Here is a 25,303-nt window from a genome sequence, read left to right as displayed (position 1 = left end):
GTAAGGAGATCTGAGCGGTACCACGGAGAGCAGGGATGGATCGATGGGGCACCCAACACAGCGCTGCATCTCGGCACAGAATGGGGAGACACTCAAAGAAGCTGCTCCCAGGGCAGGTGATCCCCATCAAAGGGCCCAACAGGGAGCACTTCTGTGCAACATCTCTGCATCCCTCTCCGTGAGCTTACAGGGTCACTGACCTCCCCAGACTCTGTCAGCTAGAGGACTCCTACCCATGCCAGCACTGCCTGCAAGGGGAAAGGGATGGGAGCAAGCAGACTGACAAAAAACAAGCACAAAAGAAGGGCAGACATGGCTATCCAGCAGTTCCTGAGTGCACAAGGCAGTCAAAGGCACAGCTCACCAGCTCACAGCCAGGAGACTGGCAGGGCCAACGAGGAAGCCCTGGCAGAGGTGGATCTGGGGACCTGGGCGCCCAACAGCAGCAAGCTCTCCTTGGAGCTCTTTGGGGATTTTTGCACTTAAAACAAAACAGCACAAAAAAGCACCTTCTTGACTCTTTCGTGTCTGGAGAGTGATGCCCCATCACAAAGCGAATGGAGACAAGAGTCCCCAGGACAGGGCACGAAGGCAGGGAGTGAAAACCAAAGGACAGAAAAGATCTGTCACGCTGGCAGCAAATGCCAGTGACGCTCAGATGCCATGACTCAAGTTTTCATCCATCCCACCAGACAATGTAATCAAGTTTCCGTGACAGCGATTTAGCAGCAAAGGCGACTGCTGGCCAGGACATTCAGCGGGCAGCAGGGAGATGGCTCGTTCCTGTCCCAGCCAGGGCTTGAGCTCTCCAGTGTCAGGGTGAAGTTGGGAAGGGAAGAACAGGGTAAAGATCCCACCTGCTGCTGAGCCATTCGAGGTCACCACAGCAGCCTGACCTCTGCCCCCACCATGCTCAACCCCAAAGCTGTTTTGAGACAGCAAGGACTGAGTATTTGCTGAAGCACAGATGTGATTTCCAGATGTGCACCCTCCCCTAGATCTTCCTGTGTGCCATTATCCGTGGCAGAGGCCCCAGGGAGCTGCATCGTCTCCACCAATAATGCAGGGAGTGTCTGGGACCTCCTCATGTCACCTCCCCTCGGACTCTCCATGTGGGTCCCTTCCACTCACCGCACCATGAACCAGAGAAAGAGGCAGCGTCAGCAGCGCGGCTGCTGCTGAAATCAAACCTGATGAAATCAAACCTGCTCTGACCCAAAGCGGTTAACGATGGAAACAACGAACCTCCTCTTCACCAGTTTTGCTCTATCTGCAGCAGCCATGATGGGACCACTGCTGATGCTGGCTTCACCTCCCATTGCCAAGCAAGAGTATGGTTGGTAACCAGCCAACGGCACCTTCTTACAGCACCATCCAGCTAAAGATCTCAGGCACTGAGCAGATACTATCTAAGCCACACACCTCCCTAGCAGGAGACATTATCTTCAGTTTACATGGGAAGAGCAGGAGCTCTTGGATATGGTCTTCACACCAGGACCCTCTACGGCTTGAGTTTGGCTTTTTCTTAATGATCTCACCTGGGATGTATTTGGTCCCCAGAACTGGAGACCTCCTGCATGCACACTGACCTGCTCCACAGTTCATACCAAACCCGATGTGTCAACGCTCCAAAATGTCATGCCCTCATCCCTCAGCCTTTTCATAACATGCCCCAGAGCCTGAGCTGCTGGGAAGGCACAGGGGCCAGCAGCAAGGACTCCAGCCAGCAGCAAGACCTTGAGAACAGGCTGACACAAAGCATTAAATGATATACGAGACACCGAGGAGGTGGGGGGGAGAAAAAAAAAAAAAAAAAAAGAAAAGAAAAAATACTTTCTGCTGCTTTGCTGGGATGTAGAGCCCAGCTGTGTCCCAGCAGAGCCAGCTCCCCACTGCCCAGCAAGCCTCTGGGTCTGCTCTGGGACTCAGGACAACTTTTTGGTCCTCTGAAGTCAAGGAGGGCTGGGCGCTGGCTAGCTGTGAGCAGGACAAGGCTCCAAGGAGAGTGGGATACCCCAGGTACCCTGGGATCCTGGCCAGAGGAACCAGAGGATGGAGGAGCAATGCCTATGGGTTGGGTGCTGGCAGAAGCACCTGAGCACAGCAGCTCAGGCAGGCGAGGCAGCAGGCTCTCTGCTTCTGCTCTGGTGCAGCCCAGCAGCACGAGAGCCTTGCCCTTCGCTCATGCCAAGAAGAACCACGCCAGGCAGTGCCCGAATGCTCAGCAAACAAACCGAGCCAGCCCTCAACCCACCCCTCCGCCAGCTGGAAAGCAGATTTATCGGGCGCAGATTTACAGGGCAGGGTGCCAAGGGGGTTAAAGTCCTCTTGGACTTCGTGTGCTCCCAACACTGCTGAGCGTGGTCCACAGCCACCCCCACCCATTATCTGACAGGGCTTACAGGCTGGGACTGCAGGTGTGGAAACATCCCCTAAAGAGGGTGAGGAGGAGGGATGAAGGACGCCCCGGCACACACAGGAGGGATGTCCTTTAACCACCACATCACCCGGCACTTCTGGGAGCAAGTAAACAGGAAAAAGACTTTCAAGCAGCTGCTCTACCCAGCGTCCCCGTGGGGCACAGCCTGCTGCGACAGCCTTCCCTGACATCCCCTCTCGGTGACACTCATTTCCAAGCCTGGCCGGTCTGGCCCTAGCGCAGATGGATGCTCAAATGGAGCAGGATGGGGCCCTGCACAGCACAAGCCCTGGAGGAAAGAAGCAAGGCACAGTGCGGAGCACATCAGGGGAGCTCCAGCCGAGATGGGGAGCAGCACACTGCAGCAGAGCAGCCACAGCATCACTGCGTGCTGCCCCCCACACCCACCCCTCCAGGTGCCACGATCCCTGCAGCACAGCGGGATGGACTGCAGCACAGCAACTGCACGTCCGGCTCCTGGGTGATGGGTTTTGAAGCTAGAGGGAAAAGGCAACCACAGTCCCTGAGGACAATTCACCCCGCGGGTCACTCCCCCAAGGGCCACAGGAGCAACCACATCTGGGGGAAGGCAGGAGCAACCACATCTGGGGGAAGGCAGGAGCAACCACATCTGGGGGAAGGCAGGAGCAACCACATCTGGGGGAAGGCAGCAGTCCCACGCGCATCCCTGCATGGGTAAAGGCTGGGGGTGAGCAGAGAGGCTGAGCTGCAACCACCAGGCAGCACAGCTCCGGCCCTGATGATTTCATATGTCAAGGCAGGAAAGCAAAAAAAAAAAACAAAAGTCACATTCCAAGAAAAAGAACATAAATGCGTTTGTAATGGGTTGGGGAGAAAAAACAACCCGTAAGGCTCGGTCCTGCCCCTTCTGCCGCATCTGTTAGCCATTTCATCCTCAAGGCCAGCAGACAAAGTCAGCTCAGCCCAGCATCCCGCTCATGGAAGCTCACATGCTGGACCACAACCTTCGCCAGGACAATTTTAAAACAGCGATGCGGGTTTGCCTGTCGACAGCCAGGAGTGCATTGGGACACTATTAGCAGCACAAGAAGACACGACGGACTAAAACCTCAGGACCACAAATGTTTTCAAACAGAAGGTAGGAGCTGCAGAGGAGAGCAAGGGAGAGGTCCATTCCAGGTTCTGGAAGGCTTTCCATGGCTCTCCAGCTAGCCCAGTTCAGCACCCCCAGCTGCAGGCTGAGCTGAAGAGCCACCAGACCACACAGGCAGCAGAGACAGAGCTGAAAAGCTGTTTGAAAGTCACAGAGACTTTCAGAGTATGGGCTGTCAGTGTCGTAAAGATCTGCTGACTCCTCCAGATCTAGAGTTGCCACCTTCTGCTAGAGATACCAGCCCTTGGCTTTTGCGTGCTCGGGGCGCTCCACAATCATGTGTCCTCCCACCATCTGATATATCAAGGTGTTTGATATGTGACAGGGATATATCAAGAGTCAGTAAGGTGCCCAGAGTTGGGACAGGAGTGATGAGCCTGGCACAGCCATCGGGCAGAGGCAGACAGCCCTGCCTGCAGCTCCAAGTGCCACGGGATCTTCAGAAAGGCAGACAGTTCTTAGAAATAAGGAAATCTGAATTTGAATCGATGTCAAAAAGCATGAAAACCAGCTCTTTGTGCAACACAAAAATCCTCACAACTTGAAGATTAAAAACCTTTCGAAGGAAAACTTCCTCCAGCGCTGCAGAGTCCCTCTGGGAATGGCCGTTGGCACCGTGTCCCCTTCCCAAGGGCTCTCCCCGGCCTGGGTCCCTCCTGCCACTGCCCGATGTAACACCTCTGGTGGAGAAATCGCACTCGGTGGAACAGATAAGCAGGGACGTCAGAGCGGAGGAAAAGCCATGAGATCACCCACCCACCCCCGTGCACGGCAGGGTACAGTCACTGTGCGGAGGATGTTCTAGATATTAAACAGATCTCAAAACACGATAGTGGCAGGAGAGCACCAGCCGTAGCAAACACCACGACCAAGTGAGCCAACAAGCCTCACAGGTAGGTGTTTGCTGGGACAGCCAGAGGTTTCTGTGAGCATCCCTGGCTGTCAGATACGAAATCATTTTCTCCATACAGCTGCAGGTGTCTGTTGAACACACAAATCTTTTTTTCTTTTGTCCTCCTCTAGACGGCTATCCTTCCAGTTGCTCTATTTCAGCACCATCTCCTACCACCTGCTCTCCAAGCGTGTTTGACCAAGGGGAAGAAGGGAGGATGTGGGGATTCACTTTTCAAAATCATTGTAAGGACTTCAAAATTTAAGCCCCAGTGATTTCTGATTTCTTCTGCCCTTAAACCTCAGAGCACACTAGAAAAGAAAAAGTCTCCTCCACTGACTTCAGACATTTCCTTTCATTCTATAACAAGGTTCAGCCAATGGTATAAACTCCAAGCTGCACGGGGTTCCTGTGATCGAAGCCCCACACCCCCTCACCACAAGCTGCAAGCTCTTCCTGCACTCCCCACACCCCCCATCGTGTGCTTCCCACCAGCTCCTACTGTCCCCGCAGTTCAGGAATGGGGACACAGCACCGGGGGCTTGCTGCAGCCCCAGCCAGACCACCCACAGCACCGTCACCTCTGAACCCAAACCACCAGCCCAGCTTTCGGCTGACTGGCCATTAAGCAGGGACTACTGCTGTTGGCCCCTTCATCTAAGGAACTGCAGCCCACCAAGGGGGTGGTCCTGCTGTGTTCCCACAGCCATGTGGGACCGGCCATCAGCGTGCTTGGTGGTGGGCTGATCTGGAAGAAGTCTCACAGCTCCTGCCAGCTGGTTCCATGGCCTGGATGAGATGCTCAGCACAAACCGTTTGCAACGCCGACCCCAGCAGGATCCCACTTTGGCAGAGAGAGAGGAGATGGACACACAGTCAAGTGTGCTCTGCTTCCAGCAGCTCCCAAAGTTACCATCCATGGGCTGAGCTGCTGCAGCTGGTCAGGGCAGGACACAAGCAGAAGCTTGTGTGATGTAGCCAGAACTGTAAGGCAGTCCCAGCTGAACACTGTGCTTTGAGAGCTCCTGCTCCATCCCAAGCATTGGCAAGCTTTACATCCCAGCCAGGCTGCCCACCTCAGCGGGAAGCGACCCAAGTGACACCACTGCAAGTGACAGAACGGTCCCAACGCTCTCTGGAGGGGAAGGTCCCAGCCAAAGAGCAATGCCCGAGTTCCCAGGATCACAAAAATTAAATGAAGCCTGCACCTCTGGGGCAACTCGGTGGTCAAGCCTGCTCTACCACATGCAACGCTTGGAGACAGGGACCTTAGCACTGCTCCCTTGGAGATGGGGACCTTAGCACTGCTTGGGGACAGGGACTTCAGCACCAACTCCTCCCAAGACCCCTGATGAGCCTGCAGGCAAACCTCTTCTCCTCCATCTGCAATCTGCAAGACACGCAGAAGGTCACACGCCCGCTCATGCAGGGACAAGCGATGGGCATCGCTAACAGCCGGCACATCTTCGAGATGCTCGGCACATCTTTGGGATGCTCACGGTGCGCACCACTGTGATTAGATAACAGAGCTGAGCAAACGCTTAGCCGATAAGGAGGACCACCCCCGCCACGTGGGCAGGGGAACTAAACCAAAGAGAAATCAAAAGATCGCAGTTGGGTTGGGCAACTGCAGCTCAGCTTGGAGATGGGGCACGTTAAAAGCCCTGTACAGAATCCCACGACAAAACTGCTGGCAGAGATGGGAGGTGACGGCACCGAGCACGCGAGGTGCTCCTCTGCAAAGCCAGATGTTCATATCCAGCTTACTCAGATGCTCCTCTCACCACACATGGTGTCCAGCCAACACGGCTGCCTGCAGGCAGGGAGAAAGCCAAGCCACATCGCTTCTGCCCTGAAAATCCTGGAGCGCTCAGGCCCTTGGCTAGGTGAGAAGTAATCAGTCTGACACTATGCAAAACCTCTCCAGCACGTTTTAAATCATTGGGCTTAAAGCCCATAAGCCAATACCTTCCATGTGGCTGCCTGGCAAATGAAGGAACCAGATGGATGGACAAGATGGGTGCGGGTGCCACGGTGGAGCTGGTCTCCCAGCTGGGTAACCTCCAGCTGCTCTCTGGGTCGCAGAGAAGCTTTTGAGATGCCAAGGGAAGGGGTAATTTGTGACGTATCCTACTACTGCATGAGGAGTGATCTTCTAACCTGTTCCTCCTGGAAGATGCTACTGAGAAGAGGAAGGAGATGACGAAGAGATGTAAAGTGAGGGAAAAAGGCTGTTTTGATTTGGAGGTGAAGGCAAAGCAGAGCTCGTTCGCTTCCCCCAGATTCACACAAATATCCTGATAAGCAGGAAGGGGACCGGTAACGACACAAAAAAACCACCTTTGCTCAAGAAACTCCCACAAGAGAGCTTCAGCAGGGGAAGATTTAACCATTATGACGGTCACAAGCCATGTTCTCGCCCTCCCACACCAGCAATTCCTGCAGCCCCCAGCTCCCGGCACCTCGGGAGCGAGCTCCCCTGCCTGCCCCTGCAAGGGGCCGCATCCTGCACCGTGGGGCAGTGGTGCAGGGGGACCCGCCAGTGCAGGAACCGTCCTGCACCCTGAGAGGATCAGACTCTGAAGTTTGTTTATCCTTGAAAGCTGTTTCTGGCTTGCTCGCTTCTCAAGAGCTCCAAGCCCCTCAGCTTATTCAGATAGCCTCAGAAAAATAAAATAACAAATACCCAAACAACTGTGCCTTGGTGGACTAACGAAAGGGGCAGGTAGTTGGAAAGGATCAGGCGAGTCCAAGCCACCCTTCAAAGTCAGTTGGTATTATTATTTTACAGTTCCTGCCTTTTCTTTTACGCAGGCAACATCTTTTCTCCACCTCCACAGGACCGAGCTGAATTCACTGAAAGCAAGAATGGAACCAGGGCTTTTCCAAGGTGTTTCCCCCCCCTCTCTCTCCCCTATGAAACAAACATCTGCTACAAATTTTCAGCTTGGTCTCTGAGCAAACTCTCTGAATTTTCTGACGTGTTTCAAGGCAAACAGATTAATTAGAAACTGGCCTATAACCCCCCAGCCTGTCAAGTTATGAATGCAAGACCCTTTTATATTAAAAAAAGAATTACGTAACACAGGAAGTATTAAAAAAAATGCATAAAAGACAACGGACTCCAGGGATTAGTTCTATTTTGCTTTGGGTGATTAACAAAAAGAATAGAAAATTATTAGAGTTCTTCCCATCATAACAGCCAGGCCCTCTGCAGAGTTGATTAGCAAGAAAGCAATGCACTGGTAATTAGTGCTGGCTGAAACCCCTTTGGATAAAAACAAATATTAACTGGGAAAAAAAACCACTTTTTTTTTTTACGTTTTTTTTCTTTTTTTCCCAGAAACCAGGATTGCATTTTGCACAGTTTCAGTTTTGAAGTAGTACAGGAGAAGGAGGTGGCCGCTTGTCAAAGCGAAAGGCTTTGCCCCCTCCTCCCCACTCCTCGGCTGATCCTGCTCGTGGAGAGCCAGGGCGCTCTGGAGCGAGCTGAAGAGCAGAACAAAGAGCAGGAGATGGGTCCTTTCCAACAGAAGAGGTTCTTCATCTGGGAGCCCAGCTGGCTGGAGCCCCCGCTCTGCCCGCTGCTGAGTCAGAGCCGCTCACGGAGGGGAGGAGCGGGGGGACACATGCTGACAATTCACACACAAGGTCACTCTTTATACGACGCTCACAAAGCACTACACAAGGGTCGCAGAGCAAGGGGACGACGAAGAGGAGGGGCTGTCACACCAGCAAGGGTTCCCCCCTCCCCTCGGCACCAACATACCACGACTCCAGCACCTCCTGCTCACGGGTGGGAGGCAAGGCTGGGCATTTGGTGGCCAGCACAGCTGGCTGGTTGCCCGTACACCTGTGGCGTGTATGGCGATGCCACCCAACTCACCCAGCAGCACCTGGTCCCCAGCCAGCATCCCTCCAGTTTGGTCCCACCACTGTTAAAGATGCTGTTCAACACTAAGGGCATTGTCCTTAGGTCCCGAAAGCTCCTTCCAGAGGCCAGCTGAGATCCCACTCACTTCAATAGGTAATTTGAAATAAAAGATGTCTCATCGCCTCCAAGCACAAGCAGCGTGGCCAGCGGAGCTGGCAGGTGCACACCCGTTCGGTCGGGGAGAAGCTGTCGGACCGACAGCACGCTGCTGGCACGGAGGACGGGGGCTTCCCTGGACTTCCCTCCAGGCACGCTCCCCTCCAGCGGCAGGGTGACCTGAAACCTGCTCCGGCTCTGCTCTCCATCAGCTCCAGGTCCGCACACACCAGAAAGCCAAGCACCACCAAATCGTGGCTTTTCATGAAGGTGAAGGCAAACGACCGGTTGCCTATTGCAAGCGCCCAGAGTTCAGAGGAGATCAGAAGTACAGACAGGCAAGCGCCCACAGACCCCGCGGAGGCAGCAGCTCCACAACACCACCCACAACCACAACGAAGCTCTGAAATGAGCAGCACCACACCAAGGAACAGTGACTGTGACTGCCCAGAAGCCCTCTCCTGCCAGCACATCACAGCTTTAGCCCCATGCCTAAGGCCACCTGGAGCTGACCTCTGTCCCTCTGTCCCCTGGTGCACTGCCTCCACGCAGCAGGAGGCTCCCCGAGCCGCAGCCACGGGGGCTGTGCTCTTCCCAGCGGGGTCAGTAACGGAGCCAGGTCCCCCAGCACTGCCCACGCCTCCCTGGGCCAAGTACACATCTTGTTTCTGCAAAACCCACCAGGCGCAGAGAAAGGAGCACAGTTCCTCCATGCTGGGGTGATCGTGGAGACAGACACCTCTCCAAGACATGGCCACCTACACAGACGTGCCCCGAGTCCCAGACCTGTGTATGTGATATACTGTGGATACCCATCTGCTCTGAAATGGATAAAGCCCCAGGATCATTCCTACTGAGAGAACCAACTTGTGCCCAGGGGGTTCTGAAGCTCCTTGCTGGTCTCCATATCTCAAGAAACAGAAGAACATTCATTACCAACCCATGAACACAACAGTCGACCTGCAGACCCCCAGACGTCATCCGGCAGAGATGCTGTTCCCTGTGAAGGAACACCTCACTCCCTGACAGCTGCTCTCCTCTGCTCATACTCACGCTGCAAGTCAGGGCCAAACCGGCACCGCCACAAAAAGCAAACCCCAGCCTTCCTGACAGCCCCCACCTCCTGCTCCCCACACCAGCACGGCTTGTCTTCGTGGGGAGAACTGGGTCAGCCATTGCTCATGGTTAAAAATACCCTGCGCTAACAGCGATTATCTCGACTCTGTACCACTTCCCCCTCTGGTTCCCACTACGGCCATGTGAACGCTGTGCCAGTAAAGGCTGGTCATCAAGGGGAGAGGATGAGCCAGGAGGAGAATACATCAATGTATTTGCCATGTGAAGTGGAGCTGTCACACACCTGGGTTTTCCCAGGCATCCTTTTTCCGCCCACAAAGCACATCCAGATAAAAATAGGGAAGCTGGCCAACAACCCAGTATTGCTGGCCGAGGATCGCGTGGCTTTGCCTTGCCTGCCTCGATACTCAGTCACCATTTGTGTACACAAGCCACTATTTCCACCTGGAGCTCCCATGCCTCTGTCCAGGAAGCGTTAAAGCAAAGCTCTGCTTCTCAGCCCTGCCAAGGAAGAGGGGTGAGAGGATGGATGCTGCTCAGGGTGCTGGGTGACACCACAGGAGGGGACTGAGGACAGGGTGAGATGCTCAGGTGCAGAGAGGAGGCCATGGGGAAAGCATGTGGCGTCAGAGATGGGGCTGAAGACACGGCATCTCTTCAGGCTGATGTCCTCTCTTCCCAGCACGGCCCGTCCTGCCCCTCAGGCGGGATGCACGCGCAGCAGGAATGGCACGGGTGTTGGGAGGCATGTGCCAGAGAACCAAGCGCCCATGGCCACCAGCTGGCCAACTCGCCTGCAGCGGAGCCGAGAAGCCCCAAGTAATTTTCCACTGTGATGCTTCAAGGAACATGAGGGAACTGGCTGTCCCCGGCTCCCTAACGCTTGCTTTTTTGCTAGAAACCTGTGGATTTTACTACATTTTTAACCTGTTCATCTCAGCCCCTGGGACACACTCTCTGCTTTTAGTGATCTGCTCTTGGCTGTCAGCACAGCACAGGACATCATCATCATCATCGTTACCACCGCAGTTTTGGTACAGGAGTTAGAAGTTCTCTAAATTTCCTTGAAGTCAAGGTCCCAGCCTTGCAAGGCCTGCAGCACGTGCTTAGGTCTGCCCACAGGAACGATGACCCGTGTAAACATCAACGCGGGCCTCTGTCCCACCGTGGGCCATGGACCCACGTGGTCTGTAGATGCTGCCAGAGACCAGTGCCTCACCGGCAGAACAAGTGGGCGCTTTGCCTTGGTTTACAAACAACTTAAACCCAGGGTCAATGGAGCACTGTACTCTCCTCCCTCTCCCGGTGCCTCAACACACCTGGAGGCCACCCTGAGAAGGGGTGGGGGAGCTCCACGTCCCAGTGATGGTAACGGAGCCCAAGGCTCCTTGCAGATCTGCCCAAGATGCTGCTGGGCAGAAGCTGGAGGACTCCAAGGACCTTAAGGCAAACCAAAGCCCAAACTAGAAGCACCAGCATTTTGTGGTTCTGCCACAGAGACGTGACCATCATCTCCACCTCCTTCCTTCACCTGAGCCCCCGGCAATACTAACAGCATCCAACTTTTCTGCCTTGGGCCAGCGGGACTCGTCAGGAGATGACAAACCCTCCGCAGCCTCGCTGCGCCCAGTCGCATCCCTCAGCGGTGGGGAAGGCCAGCGTCAGGACCTGAATCACATCGCCTTCGTGCGTGTCCCCTCTCCCTCGCCTCCAGCATCGCAACAGAGACACCGTCCTCACGCGTGGGAGTGGGAAAGGTAATTTAAGAGAAACAGCAGTGACCTGGGAAACCAACACCGAGGTGAAAAGTTTCCCAGCGCGGGGCCCCCTGCTCTCTCCCCCTTCCCACCCGTGGTGAGGGTGGTTTTACGCTCACGGTTCTTACGCATCTTTTCCCCTGCCCTCCTCATGCTCCAGCTCCACATCACACGCGGGAAACCGAAGGCAGGAGCCGCGCTGACCCTCCGCCATCACCGCGGAAAGGGCAGGAGAGGAGGGAGCTGCATCACCATATTTTAGGTTGTTTTTTCTGCTTTTTGCCCTTTCCGTTTCACCTCATCTGTTGCGCCGAGACGCAACCCCAAAAGGGCTCACACTACTCCTGCCTCCTGCCGAGGCTCCTTATGGCTTTTCGGTGCTGCGGCCCAAGGTACCGCCCGGGAAGGGGCGCCGGCTCGTCCCGGGGTAAGTTGGGTGCCGGGGAGGGATGCGCACAGCGGGGGGCCATGGCGGTACCCGGCCCGCGCATCCCCGCATCCCCCGCTCACCCACCGCGCAGGGAACCCGGACCCCACCTCCGCCATCCCGAGCTGCTGCGCGGGGAGATGCCGGTCGCAGGGAGGTCGGGATTTTTTTTTTTATTTTTTATTTTTTTTCCCCTTCTTCCTCCTCCCCACCGAGCCTCACGCCGCTTTCCCAGCCGGCGAACGGCGGCTCCCCGGGACGGCTCCGACCGGGGCCGCCCCGCACCCATCGCCCCGAGGGACCCGGAGCCCTTTTCTCCCCCTTCCCGGCCGGGTTTCACGGTGCCCCCCCGCACTCACCCGCTCCCTCGATCTTCTCAGAGCCGCGGCTCCAGGTGACCTGCCGCGTCTCCAGCTTCACCTGGAAAGTTTTCCGCTCGGGTCGCTGCGACTTTTTGGAGTAAAAGAGAGTCATGACGGTGCCCACCTCCAGGCTGCGGCAGAGGTGGGCTGCCTCCGCCTCGCTGGGCGCCCCGGGGCCGCTGCCCGGCCCGGCCGCCATCAGCGCCGCGAACAAAGGGGAGCGGGAGCGCCCGGAGCGCCGCCGCCGCTCAGCGCCGCCCGCCGCGCCCCATCCCGCCCGCCGGCCCGGGGAGGGGGGGCGGGGGAGGAGCGAGGAAGGGGGCGGGGCGTGGGCAGGGACACCCCGCCCCCCGCCCGGGCGCCGCCCCCCGCCCGGGCACCGCCCCCCGCGCTCAGCCGCCCGTGGGGGGCCAGCGCGCCCCCGCCGCAGGGTGGGGGTGGGGGGGAGTGGGGGGAAGGGGCAGCGCCGGGGGGCTGCGGGAGGCCCTGGCGTGGGGGCCCGGTGCTGCGCGCCCCGCAGCACGCCGGCGGCACGGGGGGTCCCCTGCACCCCACACCATAAACCGGGGGCAGTAGGGGTGCCCTGCATCCCACAGCACGCACCTGGGGTACCGGGGTCCCCTGCGCCCCAGAAGCGTGGCACACGCAGGGCCACAATGTGCCACACACCCCGCAGCCCCCACCACAGGGCCCTGGCACCCCACAGGAGCATCTACATGGGGCCCTGGGTGTGCAACACGTGCCGCGGGGTGCTGCATCCCCCAGGCCATCACCCCCGTGCGCAGCCACAGGGCCGAGGGGCTCAGCCCCCCGAGCCCCCCAGCACGGCCCCACCACCCCTCGCGTCTGCCGTGGGGCTGTGCGGGCGCACGCAGGGACACGGGTGAGCTGGGCACGGGCCAGGCCAGGCTGGCAGCTGCCCCCCCCTCCCTGCCCTCCCAGGGACACCCCCAGCCCTGCTGCGCTGGGACAGGCCAGGCGGGGTGGCTTTCCTGGGGACAGTCCCCTCTGCCTGGCTGCCGCTGGCTCTTTGCTGGAGCCAGGCCCACGGCTGCCACAGCTTCCTCCCCGTCACCACGCCGGACCTGTGCCAGCAAGGAAAGCGGGACTGGGCTTGCAGGTGGCCGGCGGCACCCCATCCCCAGGGGGGTTCAGGGGGCAGGGGTCCCGGGAGGCTCTCCAACCCCGCTCCAGCCCACCAATCAGACAGAAGTGGGGGATAAATCGTTGAACTGGGCTGAACTGGGAAGCATTTCAGGGCGGTTTGCTCCATTCACATGGTTAAAGCCTGCTATTTCCCATTCGTTCCGTGCTGCTGGCCTTCCCGAGCCCTCCTCCCCGCCAGGGCACCCCAGGGTGGGCTGCGGGCTCAGGCTGCCCTGGCTCTGGTGCAGCGGTGGGTGAATCGCCCACCCTGGCTGGTGGTGCTGGGCTGCCCGAGGGCGAGCCCAGCGAAAGGAGGAGGCTGGAGGGGATGTACCCCTCTATATAAACACACAGATAAACACATATATGCAGATACATACGGTACATACACACACCTACGTGTGCTTGCAAGGCAGCACGCGGCCCAGCAGCCTGTGTCTGGGTGGCTCTGGAAGGGGCACCGTGTGCAAAGTGAGGCGTCCGTCACCGAGAGCACCCCAAAGGCCAGCAGCTGCCCCTGTCCTGCTGCTTCACCCACCTGCACAGGGACATGCACAAGCACAGGCGTGCACACGCACTAGGAGCCCTACACGGTTCCTGGGTTGTTTAGGATCCTACCCAACAATAAATGCACTGGGATAAGAACCTAAAGCTGCCCTTATAAAACTGACCAGTGTATGACAGAACTGTAAAGGTGACAGGATGCTTGGGGACACTTCCCACCGGCACAAGACCCTCTGTCCTGCTCCCTCCAGGATAAGCCACCGCTGCCCCTGGGAAAGTCGCTCCACGCTTGTGTAAGGGCCTCGCTCAGGACGGGCAGGAAGCAGCCAGCTCCCAGTGGTCTTAAAATAGCCGAGCATTATGGGCACACCCTTGTTTTTGAGGGCAAAACCTGAGAAGGGAGAGTGGCCATCAAAGCCGCAAGAAAGGTAACTCCCTCTCTCCCAACCGCTGCCTGTCCGTGGGGATGGGGAGAACCCGTCACGGCGCCTGGGAGGCTGCCGCTGGTGCATGGAGGTGATGGTTTGAGATGAGGTGTCTGTGATGGGTATTTTTTCTTCTCCGAGTCTGACTAATCCCTTTTTAGCCTTGCATTAATTCTCCATGTCCGCGATGCTGCACACCAAGGAATTTCACAGTTTAATTTGACAGCACGTGAAACCGCTTTTGTCTGTCTGCTGTCTGCCAGCCTTGTTCCGTGGTCCCGGCTCCTGTACCAGCCAGGCTGCGGGCCATCACGCCTGGTCCCTCAGGGCACTGGAATCTTCCATCATATTCCCGTTATCCTGCCCCACTCTACCCCACCTGGGCATCGGTCCGCAGTGGGTCAGACAGGCTTTGGTTTGGAAATTCCCTGAATCGTGTTCATCATACGGCTGCGGAAGGTGGGGGGGTCTCCAAGTTCCCCCGGCAAACACCTCTGGGAAAAGGGTTTTTCCCCTCCGAGTGGCCCCAGCATCTTCCCCCTTCGCAGTCCCGAAGTGTGGGGCACCGACCCTGCCGTATCCTGCAGGATTTGTGCAGCAGCTGCATCCTCCGCCCAGGAACAGGCAGCAGGCTGACGGCCAGGTGACCTCTGGCTCCAGGACAGCCCCTGGCCTTGCTCATGGGCTGGGGAGCAAAATCCAGGGAAAAAAAAGCCCTGAGGCCACCACATGGGTGAGTGCGGGGGGTCCCCACAGCCCAGCACCCTTCTGACACCAGTGTCTGGGAATGGACTCGTCCCTCTCCCACCCCAGGGACCGTGTGTTGAGAGGAGGTGCCCGATCCTCACCTGAGCAAGCGGTACTTGGCATCTTGCAATCCCCTGGAGAGACGCACCAGCCTGGGTTATTTACTCACTCCTGCCTGCTCCACGCTGCCTGGGGCGGGTGGACGAGAAACCAGCCCATGGGCTGAGAAAATCACCATCAGGGCAGAGCTTCCCCTGCTCTCGCAGGGAGCGGGGAGCTGGAAAAACCCTCAGAGAACACGGTGCTGAGCTACCTCCTGCCCCGGGGAGTGTTAGCAGACACAGAGCAGCACAAGGCGGTTTTTTTGCCGGGGATGGAAGGAAAGCAGAGCCGCCTGGGGCCGCAGAGCCACTGCGGATGCTGGCGCGGTGCCCACTGAGCACTCGCCAAGGAGCTGGGGCACAGCTGTGCCCACAGCCAGGGCCGCCCCCCCCCCCCGCATCCCTCTGCCCCTTCCAGGCATGGCAAGATCCCTCTGGATTACAAACTGGCACCTGACGGGAAACCCGCTGCAGTTCCGGGTTCCCTGTCCCTGCTCCCTGATGTCACTAGGGAAGCACATGCTTTTTTAATATCCTGGAATCACCTGGTTTCAATTTCCAACCACCAAATCCTCTAAGACTTCAAGGGGGATGGGGCTGCATCCAGTGGGATTTGCAGTCCCCTGAGCTGTCAGGCCCTGTCCCCAGGCTTGACACGCACAAAATCCAGTTTCAGCCTAAATTTTGCTCCCTCCACTGGTCACGTCACTGCTGCCTCAGTTTCCCTCGTGCCAAACAGGGCAGGAAAGCCATAGCGGGGTGGTGGCACTGGGGCAGGTGAGGATCGGGCGTTGCAGTGGTGGGGATGCAAATCGGGATGAGGCATGTTTTGTGGCCATTTCTCTGTTTGCACAGTGAGTCAACAGTATCTGGGAATTCTCCTTTTAAAGTGTGGGATGTGCGGTGCTGACTCTGCTGTGCCACCGGCAAAACCACAGATTTAAATCCTCCTCAGCTCCCTGCCCAGGAAAGAGCCGGCGGGGGAGCGCCCGTGCTCCCCGCCACTCGGAGGGAGCCCAGTGCCTCTTCAAGGGCTGGTTTTGCCCTGGGAGAAGGTGGATCTGGTGGCAGTGATGCTGGGGTGGGGGATCCCCACATCCCTCCCCGCTGCCTGCAGCGGGGCCGGAGGAGCAGCACATTTCCCTGCTCAGGAGCATCAGGAATGAGGATTTCCCTGGGCCAGGTCTGGGCGCAGGCAGGGAAGGCTGTATAAATAGAAAGGATATTTTTACGGGCTGCATTGTTCCAGGCACGGGTCAGGAGCACAATGAGCCCCTTTCCCTCTCTGCTGGCATTTCTCCACTGCACCTTAGAAAGGCCCCAGAGAGTAAACGGTAACTCCTGCCAAACTGCGAGTTTTTGCAGCCACAACAAAGCGCCTGAAAATATCGCAGCGGGCAGCAGGAAGCTCGGGGCTGGCTGCTGGGAGGCTCCTGCGCCTGCTGCGCCTGACCCCGCAGCCACCCTCGAGGGTTTGGGAGCCCAGCAAGCGCTGCTCCAGCACTGGGGTGACTGGGATGTGCTTGTGGAGGAGCCAGGGCCAGTGTCTGCCCCAGGGTCCTTGGGGACGCGGGGCCCTGGGCTGCACTCCAGTGCCCGGGAGATGGATGCATCCATCAGCCTCGTCGCCCGCATCCCTGCCCAGCCTCCTGCCCTTCCCGGGAAGGAGAGGGGGCTGCTTGTGCTCCATCCTCCCCTGCGGGCTAAGAAAAGGCAGCAACGAATCGGCACCAGGAAGAGCAGCTCAGCTCTCGCCACATCCTGCTCTCGCTGTGCCGGGCAGGGTTTTTCCGGGGACCAGGTGAGAAGACAGCTCAGGGAGGCAAAGCAAGCGGGTGCTGAGCTGTGCTTGCACGGAAACCCACAGCAACCACTGGTCAGGCCGGGGGCAGCAGGACCAGAGCAAGGCAGTGAGAGCCCACGGGACACCCCGCTGGGGCACCGCCAGATCTGGGCTCCATCATCTCTCCAGAGCCAAAGACCCTACAGCTCGCACAGCACAGCCCTCAACCCCCTCCCCTCCAGCTCCTTGCGCACCCCAGAGCAGCCCCCTCCGCCCCCACCCCCAGAGCACCCCCTGCACGGAGCCCCGGCCCCAGCTCCTCTCCTGCCCCACAGCCACCCCGGCTGCGCTAGCTCAAGTGCTGGGTTCAGGATCAAGCGGCTTTCGGCTGGAGCGAGGACATGGCTGCCAGGCTGCTGAGAACATGCTACAGCCCGGGCAGAGAACAGGGCAGAGAACGTTCCCTACAAGGAACGTCCTAAAGGAAAACCCACGCTCACGCTGCCCTTCCTTGTGCTTCCTGGTGCCCCCAGCTGCAGCGCGTGCTGAAGGCAGCATCTTCGAAGGAATGTGAGCCGAAAACCACCTTCCCACAGGGGCCACCCAGGCCCCAGCAAGCACCATGCCACCCCTTCTCCCAGCCAGAGGTCAGCCTGGCTCTGCCCCCCCCCCCCATCTCCTGCTGCCTCAGGTCCACTTCCCATTTCACTAAAGCAACAGCCTCCACTTCCAAGGATGCTCGAAGGGCCCCCGCACACAGATGCTAAGCCACATTCCAGACGTTCCTACCAACTCACAAATGCAGCAAGTGAGTCCCAGAAAGGATCCTTACCTGGCATCTGCAGCCACCCTCAGGGTGAGGGCAGGCTCCTGGGCTTGCTGGGCAGGCTGCACACGGACAGGGCTTCAGCAGTGACCAAGCAGCTTCTCATTAAAGGGGAGTAAAATCCTTCAGGCAATTCCTGCTGTGTTGGGAACAGGAACCGGGCAGCTCTGTGCCCCAAGAGCTTGGAGGGTCGGGCTGCTGACATTTAAGCGCATTATTCAAGGCAGCTTCCCCTGGGGTCACAACAACCCACCCACCCAGACAAGTACAATGCCATCAGAGGAGCACAGGTGAGGGATTTGGGAACCAAACGAGGTGACAGACCACCTCAAGCCCTCCCACTAACACTTGCTCATAATCAAGCAAGCAGGATCACAGGCTGGCAGGACAGCCTGGTCAGCTCTGTGCCCCTACCAGGGCTCCAAAGCACCCCACACTGCCATGCCACAGGACCAACCTCTCCACCCATCGAGGATCTGCCTACATGGCCGTACAGGCTGACCAGAGCCACCATGACAACACGAGCAACCAGCAGTGCCAGTTACTCAGCACATTAGGGCACCATCAGCAGCTGTGGAAAGCATTCTCCTTTCCAAAAGCCAGCCCCGGCCAGGTGCTTCAGCTCAGATCCCTGGCATCACGAGGAACCCATGTGCTCTCAGCTCGCCCCTGATGAAGACACAACTGCTGGGTCAGTCCCAACCCACCTGGCCCTTGCCACAGCCTCAGCATCCTCTGGGCAGCCCTGTTCAAAGGAGACAGGCTCAAGCATCCTGCGCAGTGCCTGCTGCACAGGGGCTGCCAAAAGACGTGGTGCCACATCCACCATCTCCCCCTGCAGCCTAGGGACCTCGGGGACCTCATGGCCCAGGGCCAGAGGTGAAAGAACACACAGACACCAACACTCAGTTAAGTTGTAGGAATTTATTTTAAATAACCTACAGTTGATTAAAAGGGAATTCATGATAAAAATAGAAGATACTTGTTGAGGAAAGGCTGCAGGAAATGGTCTTCGCACACACACTACGCTAACAATGCCTCTAAGACTAATGATTATAGCAAAAAAAGGTTTCACATTAAAATTCTGCTTTTTAATTTTTTTAAAATTTTTTTACACAATTACAAAAGAAAAAATAAAAGCCCTAAAATCTTGATTATTTTCCTTTTTTTGGACCAATGCTCATTTCCCTCGAAATTTATTGACCTGTGAAACTTCTTTTTACACAATAAAATCTTTCAAGTAAAAGAGGGGAGTGGGGCTTAGAAAAAAAGGGGGGAAAAAGGTAAAACAGTCTGACAAACCTAAAAAGTAGATATTCTTGAAGTGTACAGAGCATGTTCAGAACACAGGGTGATGGGCATGTCATTTGTTGCCAATTTCACTTGTCCTCAAATTCCACACGCGTCTCCCCATCACACGGCCCCCTCCCCCCACCCGCTCCCCAAATCTACACGATCTTTAAGATCAAGAAGAAAAAAAAAACCTGTTTAAATATTTTAAAATAATTAAAAGAAATAAAAATTCACATTTAAAAAAGGAACACTCAAGTCAGGAGGCCGATCTCCCATCACGCTTTGCTCTGAACAAATGTGGATTTTTGTAATTCATGTTCCAATGCCACGACTGTTTCAAGTGACAAATTGAAAAAGATTTGGGTATTTCCATGACTATAGTGACAGCTGTAACAGGTGCGTTGGGTTTCTTAAGTTTTGTTTATTCGTTATTCTGAAATGGGGTGGGAGGGGGAGGGGAAGGGCAGGGGTTAAGGAGTCCATTTTCTATTAAAATATAGAAGTTATTGCAAAACCCTAACTGTAAAAACGCACCAATATAATTGGATTTTGTATACAGTAGCTAAAGATTCCCACGCTCTCAGTGTGATGGTGAATTTGCCTGGCGGAAGGTTGACAAATCCCCCATCCACTTGCCCTGCCTCAAGAGAAAAACCACACAAACCAGACAGCTAGAATTTGGATCTCTGAAACATTTTTAAATAAGTTGTCCATAGGACAACTGGCTCAGCTCCTTTAGGATATTTCCAGGTTATGCTTTCTGCAAGATGTTGGCTGTTTTATTTGATGCTCACTTGCCCCTTTCCTCCCCCTTCCCCAGCATCCAAGGACAAGTAAGGCTCACAGTTTATCAATCTCCCTAAAAACCAGGCTACTCCCTTTTCCCATAAAATTCAGCTCATTAAAAACAGGTTAAAACTCATAGTCTTCCTCTGCCATGTCGATAGCCCAGGCAAATTTCTCTCGCTGGGTTTTGTTGTAAATCTTCTCTATAGGAATTCCCCACTTCTTACACCTGCAGGAGAGGAGATGCTGTTAAGAGTCAACACAGCGCAGGCACTCAGCCCCTCGCTGTGCACAGGGCCACCCTGCTCTCCCCCAGCACCTTCCTAAGCTCTGCTCCGCTACAGAACACGCCACCCCGCCGCGCACGACTGCTCTCCTGGTGTTAGACCCTGCAGGTTCCGCGACCCATCACCTCCCAGTGCGGTGCTGGCTTTGGTCGGCCAAAGAGTCCCCGCCTCAAGGGACACACAGCTTCCCGAGACCAGGCACAGAGACCGCTATCTCTGGCAGCACAGGGGCACTGCTCTCTCAGCCACAGCCCTTGTCTGCTAGTGCGGGGACGAGACAGAAGTGACGGGGTGGGTCCTTCCAGCACACCCCAGGCAGATGCTTACCAAGCAACAGAGATCCTGGGATCCAGATAGTTGAGTTTGGAGGTGCCCAAAGCGATCTGCTTGTTCTCCTCCCTATCTGTAGCCTGAACCTCCAGCTTCATCAGTTGCTCCTCAATCCTCTGCACTGCTTTCTTCTTGCTCTCCACTGTCCTGTGGTGGGGAAAAAAAAAAAAATCAAAGCATTTTGCTAGGCTTGAGATGGCAGCCCATGGGAACCCAAAGGGACTCTGCTCAAGGTAAGCGATGCCGCCAGCCACAAAGGGCAGCTGTGTCAGCACAGATGGCGACACAAACCACTCAGCACATGCAATTAAGAACTGACATTTTCAAGAGGCAGAGCAGAAACCTTAAGCAGCGGTTTTGTTTTAAAGGGTCGGAAGCAACAGCCTGAACTGTACTGATGCTATACCCACTTTAAAACCAGCCCATCGATCCCTCCGATAGTCATGCTCTGATTCTGCTTTCAGAGCTCCCCTAACAGCACCCCTGTGGCTATTCTGCAGAGCCCACACAGAGCCTGAGCGCATCATCTGCCCCGCGGGCTTCCAACGGAGCAGAGCAGAACCCAGAAGAGTACAGGTGCAATCGTGTAGCTCCTGGCTCCGCATTAAGATGGCTACGCTGCACGCTGGATCCATCGCTCTGCTCGGGCCTGGGCAGCAGGGCGGGTGAGCACTGGCTGGTGCTCACCTCAGAGTGCCGAGACACACACTGGAGAGTAGTGCTAGAGACCACAGCAGGAACTGCAGTGTCACACCATCCTACGGTTCTCAACTTGGAGGCAATTTCTTCATGTACAGAAGAAAGAGGGCGCAGGAAAGCCTGAGGAAGCCTTCCCAGATCACAGGCTGGGGCAAACAGAATACAGGATGAAAGACCCACTCTGAGCCAAAAGTACTGGGAGCATTGCACAGCCTAGTAACACCAGCCTTACTTTTTAGACTTCTCATCCCTCCGGACCTTGGCATCAGCTTTGGCGCTTTTCAGTTCTCTCCTGGCATCAGCTAACTGCTCCTTCTTGGCATCGATCTAGGAGAGGCAAAACCAGACGGCAGCACTGTGAACAAGCTGCTGACAACGTGGCAGTCACCCCAAGGCAGCATGACCCAGGGGGCAAGTTTGTGACCATGTTCAGAATCTACCAGCGGTCAGACCCACTTCTGCAGAACAGTTAGGCCACTGGCCTTTCAGTTTGATGTAAAGCCTAGTGTGGTGAACACTCCCCTCAAACTAGGGCCCCACTCGCTTCTGAGGACAAGGTGGTGCCGGGCATTTTCTCACACAGCTACAACCAAGCAGGCACAGGAATTGGCTTGGCCTGGGACTGGCCGACAGCCCCTCTAGGCAGCTTGTCTGCCTCCACTGTATCCCACCAGCACCAGCTCTGTGATTGCAAGATGGAAGGATGATCCCTGTGCCCTCAGCAGGAATCAGTTCTTGCCCCAGATCCTACAGGCTGAAAGCTGTTAAGGCCTCAGGCAGTTCTTCCCCAGTAAGTTTAGGATTCAGGGAGATTTAGTGTTTTGCAGCCCCTGTTCAACCATTCCCCTTCAACACTCCCCACGCTCTAAGACCCAGGGTGAAGGCAGCCATGTTAGGTGTTACAGAAGCAGGGGACACTGCAGTGCCAAACCAAAGTCCTTATTGTGAAGGTTATTCTAAAGCCAGACCAGGAACAGACCTAACCCCTTTGGACCTCATGGCCTTCACCAGAAACAATCTGCAAAGGAAGAGGTCAAGTCAGAGGGGCAAAGTGTACCACGTACACAGAGTGCACTGACAGCAGCCTGGGATTCGTAGGACAGGAGTGGATGCCTACGCCGGGCTCTTTAGGGGACACAAATCAGAGCTAGAGACTGCTGCTCTGAAGTTTCAATGGCAGCAGAACACATAGCTATGGGATGAAGGGCAGATAGAAAGGGTCTGGTCTTGGTCTTTACAAGTAAAAGATGACTCGGACTGAAAGGTGTCCCTTTCAGCTCACTCCTCCTCTCCAAGCAGGCCCATCTGTGATGCAGCCCTAACCAGCCCCCGCTAGGGAAAGGCAGGCTCTGCTTCCCCTTCACACCCCGAGTGAAAGGAAATGTGACTCCTGAGATGCAGCACCCGGAGCCCTGTCCCAGCCCAAGCGCCGGGCACGGTCGGGGTACCTTGCTCTGCAGGTTCATCATGGACTTCTCAAAGGTCTTCGGCGGAGCCCTCTGATGGTTACACAAAATGGCAACCGCTCGGTTGGCACGGTTATAGGAGAGGATCTTTGCTGGGATGTTGTCGTCCGCTGCAAAGTACAAGAAAGTGGTGAGCAAGTGGGTTCTCCAGGGCTGTGCAGCCCCAGCCAGTGTCACACCAGCTCTGCAAGCTCGCAGTCACCGCAGAACCGGCCTTCCCCTCTGGTGGGCCCGTGCAACTCTGCACAACTACAGTTCGAAGAGCCTGACCGCTTCCATCGTGGGCCCTAACTCTTTCTGGGACCATTACTTTGGTAGCAACAAAGACACCATTCGCCACTCAAGACTGGAAGCACACCCATGTTGAGAGCAGAGGACAGCAGGCCCATACTGCTCAAGCCACTGCTGGGCTTCACAGAACCAACGTACCCAACTTCGTAAAGCCGTTAAAGTGCAAGCTAGCAGTGCTCGACAGAGGCTGTGAATGAGCAGCCAAGAAACCTGGGGCTGTTACAGATGCGTCTGCCTTGTCTGCCACCTACAGAACTTTACAATTAACAGAAAGCAAGGAAGATATTTGGTAAAGGACAGGTATAAACTAGCAGGCACACCCTGGTGTGCTCACAAGTCAGCTCTGCTCTGTCCCAGTGCTGGGCTGCTCAGCTACCCCAAAAGACGGTCTGGCTGCAGTGTTCTGGTCAGACCTCAGGCGTTTGACATTTGCAATGAGGAAGTGGTGTACAGATACGAGACTTGTGGCTAAGGCAAGGAAGCCAGGTCTATACTGCAGGATAAGATCTGTTCCCTTCACAGTTTCAAGGACAAAACTTACGATTAGTGAGCTCCTTGAGCTGCTGCTGTAGCGTGATGGAAGCATTGTAAGTACGGAATACCTTGGCTGTCAGTCCCTCCATAAGGTCTTGAAGGTGTTTATTTAAGATACTGGTCTAAGGAAACAGAAAGATGACGGTTAGCACTAGAACTGACCTCAGGATGTGTGAAATCTCTGGACACGCAGCTGATGAAGCTCATGGCTGAAGCCTAATGTACTCAGACCTGACCACAACCTTACCGAAACCACAGGAAAAGTGAACAAAGAACCAACAAGTACTAGATTGCTATCAAGTACCACAACAAGTACCACAGGTAGCCAAAAATCTTTTCTTCTGTGTGGAGGTTTTGGTTCCAAACAGATAGAAATGTGCCTGTCCCACTGCAGGGAAGGTGCCTGAACCACCACAGTGCTCCCACAGAGCCAAATGTGCAGATGAGAATGGCATCTAAAAATCTGTCACCTCACACAATCATCATCTCTGAACGCTGAAAACAACTTCCCCAAGTCAGAGCCAGCCAGGCTCACCCGGACCAAAGGACATTGCTTCAGGAACCTGTGGGCACAGGGACAATACAGACACCAGACTGAGACTCTCACTGCTTTTAGGCCACTCAGGGCAGCCCTGGAAGAAAATTGCCACTGAAGCCATTTCTGGAACACGGCAGCTGTTATTGTCTGGTGCAGAGCAAGCCTGTTCATGGTGCTCTACCACCATCCCTCATCATTAACTATGTGCTTACATTGAGGCGGTCAAAGAGGTCATCCTCAGGCTGCTTGTTCTCCATGAATAGCTGAAGATTCTTGAACACCTGCAGGAAAAGAAAATCAACAACTTCAGGTACACAGACCAGACAGTGCTGGGTAGCAGCAACACATAAGGGAAGCAACACTGCCAGGGAGCCACTTAAAACTATTTTCAGGCAACAGTGATAATGCTGGATGTTACTTCTCAGCAGGCAAAGACCCATGTCTCTACAGTGCTTGTGTTGAAGGTTCCTCGCTAGCAACAGGAGTCTTGAGTGGTTGATGCCCTTTATCCTCATCCTTTAGATCAAGATTACAGGAGACCTGATTCTGCTCTGGCTTAGCTGCCTAACGGAGAAAGAGACCCCAAAGACACCATCTTTCCCTTACTCTCCATCATTACTCCAGCCAGAGACCCCCGAGCCATTTCCCACGGAGCGAAGCTACCAAAACCCATCCTTTCTCATTGCTGCATTAAATGTTTCACACAATTCCAACCCAAGCAAGTGTCAGTAGGGTAGAGAGAATAATCGAGACATCTTTGATTATACAGAGACCACAAATCCCAGCTTTGCACGCTCCAAATCCCCAGTTCCCAGCTTCTCAACAACACATTCTTCTATAGACGCCTAATATACAAAGGCTTCGAGTTCCACAATAATCAATTCCCCATTGTAAGCACTGAAGAAGAAACACCAAGAGATACCAACACCCATAAATTTAAAAACAGGAAAAACTTTTTCTTTCAACAAAGAAGTAAGAATTCCAGCACATGCTCATTTCTATGGCAGCTGTAGTTTGTTTTTTTCCAGTTGTTTTGCTCTCCAAGAAGCCAACGTTCGCTACTGACTATGGTTACAATTACCACAGTATTATACGTGCCGTATCTAACATACTCTGCTGACTGCAGAGCCGTGGGCCAGAGGCAAATCTGCTACACCCAGAAAAATCAAAAGGTGGTTTTGGATAGTGCCCTCCAGGTTCACACTGCTGGATGGGGATTTACTCCAGAATGAGGTCAAAGCCACAGCAGATTTTAAATTGGTGGATGACTAAAAAATAAAGGAATTAACATTGCGTAAGAAAGAAGTATCGGTTAGCAGGTACCCAGGTTCATAGGCCAGAGGTATCGGTGCACCTACTCTGCATGCTCTGGAGCACCCAATATCAAGACCTACTTCAGTGAGGGCTCAGCTCCAACGGGAACAAAACCACCGTGACAGAGAAGCTGG

The 25,303-nt window shown here is 55.4% G+C and overlaps 3 protein-coding genes across 7 annotated transcripts in view; 1 reads left to right on the top strand and 2 right to left on the bottom strand.

The window, feature by feature from the left end:
- The window catches only part of PLCG1 (phospholipase C gamma 1), a 48,899-nt gene extending 36,508 nt beyond the window's left edge, over positions 1-12,391 (bottom strand). For 4 of the 5 annotated variants that reach the window (XM_055721921.1, XM_055721923.1, XM_055721922.1 and 1 more), the window contains exon 1: positions 12,097-12,391. In XM_055721921.1, coding sequence (XP_055577896.1) covers positions 12,097-12,298 — 202 coding nt within the window. In that variant the 5' untranslated portion in view covers positions 12,299-12,391. Of the gene's footprint in view, positions 1-9,416; positions 10,278-12,096 lie in introns of those variants that run through there. The other variant, XM_055721925.1, reaches the window with a different exon arrangement.
- Positions 12,392-16,139: 3,748 nt separating this feature from the next.
- On the top strand, positions 16,140-18,855 carry LOC129736924 (uncharacterized). The gene has a single exon (XM_055722124.1). It carries the CDS (start codon positions 16,290-16,292, stop codon positions 17,223-17,225), a length of 936 nt encoding a protein of 311 aa, XP_055578099.1. The 5' UTR covers positions 16,140-16,289; the 3' UTR covers positions 17,226-18,855.
- TOP1 (DNA topoisomerase I) overlaps positions 18,536-25,303 on the bottom strand; it is a 69,158-nt gene continuing 62,390 nt past the window's right edge. Inside the window, exons 16-21 of the mRNA XM_055722123.1 lie at positions 24,068-24,136; positions 23,325-23,439; positions 22,475-22,602; positions 21,259-21,353; positions 20,325-20,474; positions 18,536-19,939 (exon numbers count right to left, since the gene is read on the bottom strand). Of these exons, the coding sequence (XP_055578098.1) occupies positions 19,837-19,939; positions 20,325-20,474; positions 21,259-21,353; positions 22,475-22,602; positions 23,325-23,439; positions 24,068-24,136 (660 nt within the window). The 3' untranslated portion in view covers positions 18,536-19,836. The remainder of the gene's footprint in view (positions 19,940-20,324; positions 20,475-21,258; positions 21,354-22,474; positions 22,603-23,324; positions 23,440-24,067; positions 24,137-25,303) is intronic.

The sequence above is a fragment of the Falco cherrug genome, chromosome 10, assembly GCF_023634085.1.
Source record: "Falco cherrug isolate bFalChe1 chromosome 10, bFalChe1.pri, whole genome shotgun sequence".
NCBI lineage: Eukaryota > Metazoa > Chordata > Aves > Falconiformes > Falconidae > Falco > Falco cherrug.
The sequence above is the reverse complement of the archived record's forward strand: the minus strand, read 5'-3'. Positions and strand labels throughout refer to the sequence as shown.